This window comes from Hylobates moloch, unplaced genomic scaffold, assembly GCF_009828535.3.
Source record: "Hylobates moloch isolate HMO894 unplaced genomic scaffold, HMol_V3 SCAFFOLD_12, whole genome shotgun sequence".
NCBI classification, from domain to species: Eukaryota; Metazoa; Chordata; class Mammalia; order Primates; family Hylobatidae; genus Hylobates; species Hylobates moloch.
In genome coordinates this window covers 70,592,523-70,605,963 of record NW_026652287.1, presented here as the reverse complement: position 1 = coordinate 70,605,963, position 13,441 = coordinate 70,592,523, and the positions used below count along the sequence as shown (strand labels likewise).

Sequence of the window (13,441 nt, the reverse complement as noted above, 5' to 3'; positions counted from 1 at the left end):
AGGTTGGCATCAATACATTGTCAGATGTTTCCTACTAAGCAATGGGTTGATTTCTGTATTTTAAAATGTCAGTTTTTCCATAAGGTTCTGAGACAATTGTCCTTATCCTGTTACCTAGCACAGGACCTGGAGCTTAGTAAGCACTCAGTAAATATTTGGCAAAGGAATAATCAGAAATCACTTAGATTGGGGTTCCACCTGGGAGTCCATGGTTCGTGGGAGACTTTAGGAATGTAGTAACCCCTGAAATTGTTTATGAGATTGCTGGGGGTAGGAAAGGTATATGCATTTCTTTGAGAAGAAACAGTCCATGGCTTTTATCAGATTCTTATGGTTTCTGTGACCCCCAAAAAGCTAAGAACCTCTGATTTATATTGTTACAGGATGCTGGCATTGAAGGGGTCCTTAGAATGATCTAATCCTATTTCCTCATTTGGATATAAAGGAAGTCCCAGAGAAGGAGTGGGAGTATGGCTTCTCCATGGTTGCAGGGCTGACTGGTAGTGGAGCTCAGCCTAGCTCCAGTGCTGTCCGTTCCATCATGCTGTATCCGAGAGCACTAGTCAGGGATATAAAGAGATTATCCCTACCCTCGAATAATTTTAAGCCCAATTACACTGACAATCACAATAATGACTTAGATCTGAAAAGCAGATTTCTATTTACAAAGCAGTCTTACCTCAGGGTCTCATATTGATCAACTTGGAGCCTAAAAATCACCAGAAATTAAAGGACGTGTTACCTAACTACCAACCCCTTGCTTCCTACCAATGTCAATGCATGATGATTTCCTATCCGTATGACTTTAATATTGCAAAGTCTTTTGCTGAGATTGTTTTAAAATGCAAGAAAGTGATTCTTTATTCAGTGCATCCTCTTGACTCCTTGACCAGCATGAACTTGGACTTGGTGCATGACTAATGGAGGCAAATCATTGCCCCTGACAAATCAGTTTAACTGGAGAGTCATGTCTGAGTTGTTCTCTTGATGATTTTGGCCGATTATCTTAATGCCCTTTTCCATTTCTGATGCTCTTGTTCTACATTTTGGGTGAAAATACCAATATTTCTAATTCTGTATCACATCATCTCACTGTGTAGCAAGGCAGGTCTCCACAAATTACCCCGTTCCACCTGGAGAGCTCCTTATTGACTTAACGTGATATTCAGCCAGGTTTTTCTTCCCGTAATAGTTGCTTTGCCTTCAGCAAATTGCCTGGATCATTGACCTTTCTTAGCCCATGCATAAAATGCCACTTCATAATTTCCTCTCCTTAACTCTGTGATGATGGTATTCTAACAACACTGTAATTGGTTTTAGGTAAATATCTTGGAGAAAGCATATCTGTCCTTGCACCATATCTGTGGTGAGCTATATTCCAAACACTAATCAGTAAACACAAGGCAACAAAGGATGCTAATGCAACTTGTAGGTGTGAGAAAATGGAGCTTCTAAGTGAAAATACTGAAATTTCTGGATCATTTCATGATTTGAGAAAAAGTAGAGGAGAAAAATTGGACACAGCCTTGGCATGTGGTCAGATCAGAAACCCCTAATATATACCAAATACAGAGAGCAGCCGTACAGGCCTAGAGGACGTGCTAGTACTGGGACAAGAGTTTAGTACCCTGGATCCGAGTTCATGCCTCTTTTCAATGCTCCTCCTCATTAATATGTATAATGTCCAGTTACCGTGAAATAGTAATGAATCTGTGGCCTACGTTTGAATTAAAATTCAGCCCCAAATGGAAAAATGAAATCTCCTTAATATCATGCTCTAAATACAGAATTGCCTTATTCCACAGTGTTCCTAAGTAACATGCATATATTTATTTACTGGTTGGGGAGGGGACCACAGATATACAGAATGGTTTTGTTTATATATTAGAAAGAACCTCACATGCACAAAATTGTATTAATCATAATTCTTGGTTCAAGAAACCATGCATCCCCAGCACTTTGGGAGGCCGAGGCGGGAGAATCATGAGGTCAGGAGTTCGAGACCAGCCTGGCCAACATGGTGAAACCCCATCTCTACTAAAAATACAAAAAATTAGCTAGGTGTAGTGGCAGGCACCTGTAATCCCAGCTACTTTGGAGGCTGAGGCAGGAAAATCACTTGAACCAGAAGGCGGAGGTTCCAGTGAGCCAAGATCACACCACTGCACTCCAGCCTGGGCAACAGAGTGAGATTCTGTCTCAAAAAAAAAAGAAAAGAAAAGAAAAAAGAAACCATGCATCAACTGCCACCTTTACTTTTTAGGCACCTGGTTAGTAATTTTTAATAATTTAACATGTACACAAGAAACCAACCACTACCTAAAATAAAAGCTAGGACCTTGACAATAACCTACATCAAAATATGTGGTCCCCACCTCATGAATTCACTCAAAGGTAGCCAACATCTTGACTCCTATGTTCACCTCTCCCTTGCTTTCCATCTTGCATAGTTTTATTGCATTTATATACAGGCCTAAAATTATGGGTTTTAAAATTTTTTGTTGTTTTTAACATTATTTAAAAAGGTATTTTTAATGCAGTATTTAGTATCTTAGGGACTTAGATGTTTTACTTATTATACAGATAAGATTCATCCATATTTTGTGTTTTGATGTTAAGGACAAGAAATCCATATTTTTGTGTTTTGAGTTAAGGAATTAATTATAACTATTATATAATATTTCACTGTGTGTATGTGTGTATATGTATATATTCATTATGCAGTCTCCTGTACATATTCTTCTACACTTGGTTTTTATATAGATTTTTAATGTTGCCAGTCAAATGGATGTAAAACAGTATTTCACTGTGGTTTTGACTTGCATTTCCTTGATCACCAATGATGTGGGAAATCTCTTCATTTATTATGCAAATAACCATATGTGTTTCATCTTCCATTTTTCTTTTTCTTTCTTTATTTTTTTTTATGAGACGGAGTCTTGCTCCATCACCCAGGCTGGAGTGCAGGGGCATGACGTGATCTCAGTTCACTGCAACCTGTGCCTCTGGATTCAAGTGATTCTTCCATCTCAGCCTCCCGAGTAGCTGGAACTACAGATGTGCACCACCATGCCCAGCTAATTTTTGTATTTTTTAGTAGAGATGGGGTTTCACCATATTGGCCAGGCTGTTCTCAAACTTCTGACCTCAAATGATCTGCCCGCCTCAGCCTCCCAAAGTGTTGTGAGCCACCATGCATAGCCTCATTTTTTTGAGAGGGGCGGGTTGGGGGATTGCTTATATTCTTCTTAGTAACTTTTGAGTCAGCAAGGTATGTTGGAATTATCTATATCATTTACCATCACTCATATTAATCATCAGCCATCATCTTTAATGTTCCACCTTATACATGACATTTTGTGCAGGCAAACAGTAGGCTTAGAATGAGTTCATCAGCTTCTGTTAAAAGATCCGTTTAATCACTCCACGTAGTGTAACAATCTTTCCCCTCCAGAAATCTGTAACCTAAGGTCTAAGATTTTTCTTTTAAATACACACAATAATAATCTACTCTCTCTTTTTTATTGTCCCAGCTTGTCATCTGTGATCAATTACTCACTCAGAATTAATAAATATTTAGTCATTCTCTGTTTCCTTTTCAGTGCCTGACAAAGTCCAGGGAGTCAGTGTTAGCAACTCAGCCAGGAGTGACTATTTAAGGGTATCCTGGGTGCATGCCACTGGAGACTTTGATTACTATGAAGTCACCATTAAAAACAAAAACAACTTCATTCAATCCAAAAGCATTCCCAAGTTGGAAAACGAATGTGTATTTGTTCAGCTAGTCCCTGGACGGTTGTACAGTGTCACTGTTACTACAAAAAGTGGACAATACGAAGCCAGTGAACAAGGGAATGGGAGAACAAGTAAGTGGAACGATTGCAAAATCTGACAGTTGGTTGGACTTGAAAGTCTCTGAACTTGAAAGTTATCTGAACCTTGAAATTTTTCTGCTTATTCATTAGTACATTACATTCCCAGTAAGTCTCACTTGGCGCTAACATCATTCAGCCAAGCCATGGCCTATAATTACAGAATATTTATTGGTAGATCAAAGCAAACACAGTGAGGAAGCAAGAAGGCTAAATGTCCCATTTTTCTTCCCTGTCTTCCTGCATCATGGTATTTAAATTCCAGACTTCTTATCTTATGATTGAGATCATAACTCATTTTATAATTATGTTCTACCAATGCTGATCATGTAACATTTATGTCAGGAAAAAATCACAATTTTAATAGTTGCTTCCAATTTTTCTTATTTAATTATGCATGAAGTAGTGCTAGTGGTTTATTTGGGGAAGGGAGATGTTGCCAGTTCCTTGAATGTGATTCATAAATTATTATGTAGGTAAACTCTGATCAGTTCCTTTCCTGAAATGTCTTCTCATTTTTCTCCCTAGTTCCAGAGCCTGTTAAGGATCTAACATTGCGGAACAGGAGCACTGAGGACTTGCATGTGACTTGGTCAGGAGCTAATGGGGATGTCGACCAGTATGAGATCCAGCTGCTCTTCAATGACATGAAAGTATTTCCTCCTTTTCACCTTGTAAATACCGCAACCGAGTATCGATTTACTTCCCTAACACCAGGCCGCCAATACAAAATTCTTGTCTTGACAATTAGTGGGGATGTACAGCAGTCAGCCTTCATCGAGGGCTTCACAGGTAATGTGAAATACTCTTCTTGAACCTGAATAGATGCAGTGGTGTATTTAACTTTTGGATAGTCCAGGCATTTCGACTGAGGATTTGGAGGGGTAAAAAGGAGACAGCAAGAAGGGACAAAGTCATCTTGATAGTGACAATGATGTTGTCCAACCTGGATGAAAGAAAATAAAGTATGATGTCAGCAGAGAGTGGGGGGGTTGGAGGGTGCTTTCGGAGAAATAGCAATGAACTGATGTGATTAGCTGGTGCTTGTGAGGCACACAGATTAAGAATTAAGTGTTACTTGGGTATCACTTCTTTAGAACTCTTTTAGGAGTGTTGCCATAGTAGTTAACATGTACTGACAGTTCACCATGAACCAGACCCACAGCAAAGCATTTTATGTCTACATCTTGTTCACTCTTCACAATGCTTTGGGAGGCCGAGGCGGGAGGATAGCTTGAGCCCAGGAGTTCAAGCACAGCCTGGGCAACATGACAAAACCCTGTCTCTACAAAAAATACAAAAAAATTAGCCGGGCATGGTGGTGCATGCCTATAGTCCCAGCTACTGGGGAGGCTGAGGTGGGAGGATCACCTGAGCCCAGGAGGTATAGGCTGCAGTGAGCCGTAATCATGCCATTGCACTCCAGCCTGGACAACAGACCGAGACCCTACCTCAAAAATAAAATAAAAAAAGAATCAATCTTCACAACTCTATGAGCTGGTTAGTATTATCATCACTGCCATTTTTCCTAATGAAGAAACTGAAACTTACAGAGGTCAAGTAATTTGCCTGTAGTCCCATAGCTAGTGAATGAGAAAACCAAAACTTGGACCAAGGCACCCTAACTAGCCCCTCGCTATATAATTAGCATTCCTCATTTCCACTCACCCGCCTTGACTTCCCCCTAAGCTTTCCCCCATCAACTTCAGTTCACACAGAAAAATCAGAGAAAAGTGGCAAATTGTTACTTTCTTTTTCATGTGGGTTCTCTCAGTGGGTGCCAAAACATCAGAAGCATTCAAAACTTTGAAAATTTCAACAGTTCATTCTCTAAGTGATGACTTTTAAATTTATTTTCTTTTTTAGTTCCTAGTGCTGTCAAAAATATTCACATTTCTCCCAATGGAGCAACAGATAGCCTGACGGTGAACTGGACTCCTGGTGGGGGAGACGTTGATTCCTACACGGTGTCGGCATTCAGGCACAGTCAAAAGGTTGACTCTCAGACTATTCCCAAGCACGTCTTTGAGCACACGTTCCACAGACTGGAGGCCGGGGAGCAGTACCAGATCACGATTGCCTCAGTCAGCGGGTCCCTGAAGAATCAGATAAATGTGGTTGGGCGGACAGGTAAGCATCCACCTGGAGAAGGGCTAGATTGTAGAATGCCTCATGGTTCTCCAAAATGGGACAGTGAATGGGCTCAGCTATTCACAAATCTAGATTTAAAACCACCAAAGTTTGTACAATTCAGTGGTTTCAAGAGCCTTACTCATTTATTCTTTGCATTTTTCTCTTAATACAGGTCTTCAAAACAAATGAAAGGGAATCAGAAACCAAATCAGCTGAACAAATTTTTATACTTGCTAAAGGATAATAAAATTTTAAATTTTAACAAGGAGGCTGGGCATGGTGGCTCACACCTGTAATCCCAGCACCCTGGAAGGCCAAGGCAGGTAGATTGCTTGAGTTCAGGAGTTCGAGACTAGCCTGGGCAACATAGCTAAACCCCATTTCTACTAAAATTACAAAAAATTAGCCAGGCGTGGTGGCGCACACCTGTAGTCCCAGCTGCTTGGGAGGCTGAGGTGGAAGAATCACCTGAGCCCGGGAGGTCAAGGTTGCAGTGAGCCATGATCGTGCCACTGCACTCCAGCCTGGGCAACCAGAGTGAGACCCTGTCTCAATAAATAAGTAAATAAATAAATAAATAAATAAATAAATAAATAAATAAATAAAATTTAATCAGGAGACTTCCATAATTACGCATTTTTCAAGTTCTACCTTTTAAGAAAGAGTACACATCTGTGCCATCTACTCTACCTGGTAGAGCTAAAAAAAACAAGTATCAAATATATGAATAATGTATCTGTTTATATCAATATCACTATTCATGTATTATTTTTGAAAGATCTCTAGCCATACTATAGTCCTCTTACAGATGAGGAAAGTATGGCTCAGAAAGCTTATGAAACAGTATCAAGGATACATATATAATAAGACCTAAAGCTGTAATTCAAGTCTAGGTCTGTCTGGCCCCAAACCTCATGCCCTCTCCACTGTGACACAATACTTCTTAGATGTCTCCCATTCTCATGACCACTTATTTAGTTGTGGGGCCTCGGGCTTCCATACCATGCCCTACTATGCCTCTATTTCATATCTATGTTTATATCTATATCTGCATATCTTTAACCCTATGACAAACCCTGTGTTAGAAAGTGGGCATTTGGGCCGGACGCGGTGGCTCAAACCTGTAATCTCAGCACTTTGGGAGGCCGAGGCAGGTGGATCACGAGGTCAGGAGATCGAGACCATCCTGACTAACATGGTGAAACCCCGTCTCTACTAAAAATACAAAAAATAGCCGGGCGTGGTGGCAGGCACCTGTAGTCCTAGCTACTCAGGAGGCTGAAGCAGGAGAATGGTGTGAACCCCGGAGGCGGAGCTTGCAGTGAGCTGAGATCACGCCACTGCACTCCAGCCTGGGTGACAGAGCGAGACTCCTCTCAAAAAAAAAAAAAAAAAAGAAGGCATTGGCTGGGCGCAGTGGCTCATACCTGTAATCCCGGCACTTTGGAAGGCTGAGGCGTGTGGATCACGAGGTCAAGAGATTGAGATCATCCTGGCCAACATGGTGAAACCCTGTCTCTACTAAAAATACAAAAAAAAATTTAGCCAGGCATGGTGGCACGCACCTGTAGTCCCAGCTACTCGGGAGGCTGAGGCAGGAGAATCACTTGAACCTGGGAGGTGGACGTTGCAATGAGCCAAGATCATGCCACTGCACTCCAGCTTGGTGACTGAGTGAGACTCTGTCTCAAAAAAAAAGAAAGTAGGCATTCAGTAGCAAGGCATAACCCCTGACCTCGAGAACCTTATAATCTAGTGAAGGAGATAGAAAAGTAAAAAAGGCAATTACAGTAAAGCATGGCAAGTGCTAAGATAAAAGTGGTTATGAGATGTTAGAGGAGCAAACAAGAAGAGTCAGGGAAGGCTTTCAGGAGGAAGTCATATTTAAAGAAAGACTAAGAAGTCATCCAGGTGAAGTGTAAGTTGACTTGGTTCCAACAGAGAAAACAAAGCCCTGGAGGAGAGAGAAAGGATGGCACATTTGGGGACCTACACTTATTTAGTATACTAGAATAAAGGCCGGGTACGGTGGTTCATGCCTGTAATCCCAGCTTTTGGGAAGCCGAGGTGAGTGGATAGCCTGAGTCCAGGAGTTCGAGACCAGCCTGGGCAACATGGCAAAACCCCATCTCTACTAAAAGTATAAAAAACAAAAGTATACTAGAATAAAAAATTTAAGCCATGTGGCCAGGTAAGTAGAGAGACCAAATCACGAAGAGCTTTGTTTGCCTGTGAAGGTGTTTTGGAATTATGGAGAGCCACTGTAGGGCCATTAGCATGGGAGTGCTATGAAAATATGCTAGATAGAGTCTGCAGATTGAAAGAGTAGGAGGTAAGGACGCAAGTGACTGGTCAATAGGCAGTTGCAATAATGTATGGTCTCATTTATACTTGCTAATGGATATGATGTGGTCCTGAGGTAGTGGCAGTACACAAAGGAGAGTGGCTAGATTCAAGAGATAGAAGATTTAAGATACAGAAATAAAACTCGTATTTGATTATATGTACAAGGGTGAGAGTGACAACTAAAGTTTCTGACTTGAACCAAGAGATAGAAACAAAAAACAATGAGAACATTGGGGGAGGGAGATGAGGAGTCCAATTTGTACATCTTGAGTGTTGGATGTCTGTGGTACATTCAGGGAGAGAGGTAATTTGCAAAAGCAGGAGAAACATCTGAACTGAAAGTTTAAGTTTGGGAGTTTTCACCTTATGGGTGACACTTCAAACCATGGACATAGATGAAATCTAAGAAGATAATGTAGAATGAGAAAAGAAATGAACCTAGGACAGAAAATATTATTATAATAACAATAATACTATTTTGTCTTTCACCTCAGGAGCAATAGAACAAATACTAGTATATACTACTGCTGAAGTCAAGGCTTGAAGTTTTGACCTTAGTTAATGTTAGTAATAAAAGTCTAAACAAGAGACATAATTCAGCTATCAAACCCACATTCACTGAATATGAACTTGCTCAGCGTTCTTCACTTTCTAGATTCATAGGTATGCACCGCTCTGCCTATTTATCAGGGCCATTTTCACTAACTTTTCTATCTAAGATGCTATTTAAATTCAGAGAAAAAATGGAGAATCAAAGTAGTTGTATAGACAGGTTAAGCCAAGAAATCCTTTCTCCTCTTTTCTCCATAAGGGCACACAGAAAGTGTCAATGATACACAAATAAAGCAAATGCATCATCTTCTACCTGCAGTTGATTCAGGAGTTTTTCTCAATTGATGACTTTACCCTAAGTGATAAAATCTGTATTTTGTTGCTCCACTTGTCTCTCTGCAGTTCCAGCATCTGTCCAAGGAGTAATTGCAGACAATGCCTACAGCAGTCATTCCTTAATAGTAAGTTGGCAAAAAGCTGCTGGTGTGGCAGAAAGATATGACATCCTGCTTGTAACTGAAAATGGAATCCTTCTGCGCAACACATCAGAGCCAGCCACCACTAAGCAACACAAATTTGAAGATCTAACACCAGGAAAGAAATACAAGATACAGATCCTGACTGTCAGTGGAGGCCTCTTTAGCAAGGAAGCCCAGACTGAAGGCCGAACAGGTAATTAGCACAGCATAATGTTTTGTAGCACATATTGCCAATGTCTGCTATTGTGTAAGAACCACAGGGTGAGAGGGATGAAGCAACACTGGGAGATGATGTCTATCTCTTGACACGCTGGGAACATTCACCCTGATTTGCCACTTCCATGTCAGTTGCCCTATCCACACAGGACTCAGCCCACCATACTCTGTTTCTGATTTTTCATTAATATTGGTGCTATTAGCTTCCTATTGCTGCTATAATAAACTATCACAATCTTAGTGGCTTAAAACCACCCAAATTTATTATTTTCTAGTCCTGAAGGTTAGAATCTGAAAATGGTTTTTTGGGACTGAAATCAAGACATCAGGGCAGTGTTTCTTGTAGAGACTTTAGAGGGAGAATCCACTCCTTGCCTTTTTCAGCTTCTGAGGCAGCCCACATTCCTTGGCTCGTGTCCCCCTCCCAACAATGACATTAATCCAATCTCTGCATGGGACCTTACATCTCTTTCTCTGCTCTCCTGCCTCCCTCTTCCATCTTTTAAGGACTCTTGTGATTACCTTGGTCACCAACCGGACAATCCAGGATAATTCCTTCGTCTCAAGATCCTTAACTTAATCACATCTACAAAGCCCTTTTTGCCACAGAAGGTAACATATTCACAGGTTCTGGGGGTTAGGACATGGACATCTTTGGGGCCATTATTCAGACAACCACATTGGCCTAATGGATTGATAACTTATTTATTAAGTACATAGGTCTGAAGGTGGGGGTGGTTATGTTGACAGGGACATAAAGATGAATCAGGCATGCTTCTCGTTCTTAAAGAGGTGACTGACGAGACAGACACATGGACAAATAATGACAATGCATTGTGATAAAGAGTACATATGAGAGAGGGATGTTTGCCATTCAGGGAAGCATGGAGGTCAGGTAGAATTGAGACATCTTCATAAAAGTGACATTTCAGTACTGCCTTGAAGGATGAAGAAATTCTCCTTATGGAGAGAAGGTAGAATACTTTGTACAGACAGTCTGTCCTGTGCAAAGGCCAAGAGGTCTGAACAGGAGAAAGGAGAAGTTGTGGGTGGCTGAAATGTGTGTTGCATGATGGAAAGGTGAGGCTGAAAGCCAGATTGGAGCCAAATTAGAGGGTGCCTGGTAGCCTTCCTCAGGAGTTTATCTTTTTATCTTAAAGCAATACAAAACTTTAAGCCAGAGAGTAATTGTTTTATAATAAAAGATGTATCTTTAAAAAGATTAATCAGATAGCAATGGGGGAATGGATTGAATGGAAATGAACTAGAGGTGAGGAGATCCACCTATTAATTTATTATTGAGTACCTACTATAGGCTAGGCACTATTCTAACTGCTGGATATACAGAAGTGAATAAAAAACTCCCATGGTCATTATGCTTATAGCCTAGTGGGGAAGAAAGTCAATAAATACAATAAATAAGTAAAAGATGTAGGAGGTTGGGTGGTAATAAAGACCAAGAAGGAAATTAAGTTAGGAAAGTGGGATAGCAAGAGTTGGGGCTTACAATTTTATCTATCTATCTATCTATCTATCTATCTATCTATCTATCTATCTATCTATCTATCTATTTATTTTTTGGAGACAGAACCTCGCTGTGGCACCCAGGCTGGAGTGCAGTGGCACAATCTCAATTCACTGCAACCTCTGCCTCCTGGGCTCAAACAATCCTCCCATCTCAGCCTCCCAAGTAGTTGGGACTTTAGGCATGTGCCACCACGGCCAGCTAATTTTTGTATTTTCTTGTAGAGACAGGGTTTCTCCACATTGCCTAGGCTGGTCTCGCACTCCTGGGCTCAATAAATCCACCTGCCTCAGCCTCCGAAAGTGTTGGGATTACAGGCATGAGCCACCACGCCTGGTCAAGGGGCTTACAATTTTTTTTTTTTTTTTTTTTGAGATGGAGTCTCCCTCTGTTGCCTAAGCTGGAGTACAGTGGTGTGACCTTAGCTCACCACAACCTCCACCTCCTGGGTTCAAGCAGTTCTCCTGCCTCAACCTCCCGAATAGAGTAGCTGGGACTACAGGTATGCACCACTACACCCGGCTAATTTTTATATTTTTAGTAGAGATAGGGTTTCGCCATGTTGGCCAGGCTGGTCTTGAACTCCTGACCTCAGGTGATCCACCCTCCTCAGCCTCCCAAAGTGCTGGGATTACAGGCATGAGCCACTGCACCTGGCCGGGACTTACAATTTTAGATAGTACAGTCCCTAAAGACTTCATTGAGGCAGTGACATTTGAGTAAAAATCTGAAAGAAATGAGAAAGTCATGCAAAATATTTGGGTATTTATAAGCAGAGCCAATGCCAGTGCAAAGACCCTGTTGGAGGAACAGTAAAGAGGCCCATATGGCTAGAACAGAGTGAGCGAGAATGAGTGAGGGGGATGCAGTCGGACAGGTAATGGGAGTCATGACATGACTGCAGTCATAGGATGATAAGGACCAATAGCTGAATGAATGCAGGGGCCCTGGTGAAGAATAGTGGGTACAGTCAAGAAATGTTTTTGCATTAGCTTAAGTGGCACTTGGGGGCTGAGTGGATTATAGAGGAAGGAACAGAAGATTCTAGAGTTTCCACCTGGGATGTCTGGTAGAAGATGATGCCATTAATTGAGATAAGAGAAAAAGGAGGAGACAGGGTCAGGCAAAAATCCAGAGTTGAGCTGTGTATTGAGTTTGAGATGCCTGAGTGACCTGCAGAGAGAAGGGACCATAGGTATTTGGAAATATGGATTTGAGCTCAGAAGAGAAGTGAGCTGGACATAAAAAGATCTGGATCAGAATGCTAGTTAAATCCACAAATTGAATGAGACTGATTGCTCAGCTAGGGCTATAGAATATGAAGGAAACAAAGGATGGATCCATGGGAAATAACACCTTGTAAGAGCCTGACAAAAGGAGAAAGCAAAGAGAGCCTGAGAAAGAGCATCTGGGGTGGAGGAAAGAGAACTCAGGCAAAATCAAGGCAGATGTCCTGTTCTGTTTCTACTGGCATCTTAAGCCTTCTGAGGAATCAGGCAGCATCTGTGCCAGCAGTTTGCAAGGAAGTGGTTTCTAGCAGCACTTGACCTTGCCAAGAGGTAGCACAGAAGTCCAAAAGGGTTTGCAAAATTCTAACGTGAAGTTTTTTGTAAAGTGCTTTTGGCTTTTCCTATTGTTTTGTTTCCCATATCACTGAATCCAACTTCATCTTCTGTTTGCTTTTCCCTTTCTTTCCCACCTGCTCTCTTCTCCTCACTGCATTTCCCTCCCTCATTCTCTTGCTCCTCGACTTTTCCAGTCCCAGCAGCTGTCACCGACCTGAGGATCACAGAGAACTCCACCAGGCACCTGTCCTTCCGCTGGACCGCCTCAGAGGGGGAGCTCAGCTGGTACAACATCTTTTTGTACAACCCAGATGGGAATCTCCAGGAGAGAGCTCAAGTTGACCCACAAGTCCAGAGCTTCTCTTTCCAGAACTTGCTACAAGGCAGAATGTACAAGATGGTGATTGTAACTCACAGTGGGGAGCTGTCTAATGAGTCTTTCATACTTGGTAGAACAGGTAAGACCAAGACCCAAGCAGTAATGAATCGTGGGGGAATTGTCCCGGTATTCACTGGCTTTTCCTTGGTTGGTCCTTAGTTTCCTATTCTATTCAGGATGTAGTTTTATATGACATTTATGACTTTCAGGCTATTTGACCCTAAATCGCACCTTTGATTATATATAACTAATTTGTGGCCAGTTTTTGCACTGGCTTCTGCTCTTTTGCCTCCACTTATTTACTTCCTAGGCCTTGGTAAAAAATGAATGTGGTTCCTCCTCTTGCCATCAAACTGTACAAGAGGGCTGTAACC

At 41.5% G+C, this 13,441-nt stretch overlaps 1 protein-coding gene across 3 annotated transcripts in view; it reads left to right on the top strand.

Moving 5' to 3' along the window:
- PTPRB (protein tyrosine phosphatase receptor type B) overlaps positions 1 to 13,441 on the top strand; it is a 123,636-nt gene that overhangs the window by 62,380 nt on the left and 47,815 nt on the right. For all 3 annotated transcript variants that reach the window (XM_032170731.2, XM_032170733.1, XM_032170732.2), the window contains 5 exons: positions 3,603 to 3,866; positions 4,401 to 4,664; positions 5,739 to 6,002; positions 9,306 to 9,575; positions 12,883 to 13,146. In XM_032170731.2, the coding sequence (XP_032026622.1) occupies positions 3,603 to 3,866; positions 4,401 to 4,664; positions 5,739 to 6,002; positions 9,306 to 9,575; positions 12,883 to 13,146 (1,326 nt within the window). The remainder of the gene's footprint in view (positions 1 to 3,602; positions 3,867 to 4,400; positions 4,665 to 5,738; positions 6,003 to 9,305; positions 9,576 to 12,882; positions 13,147 to 13,441) is intronic.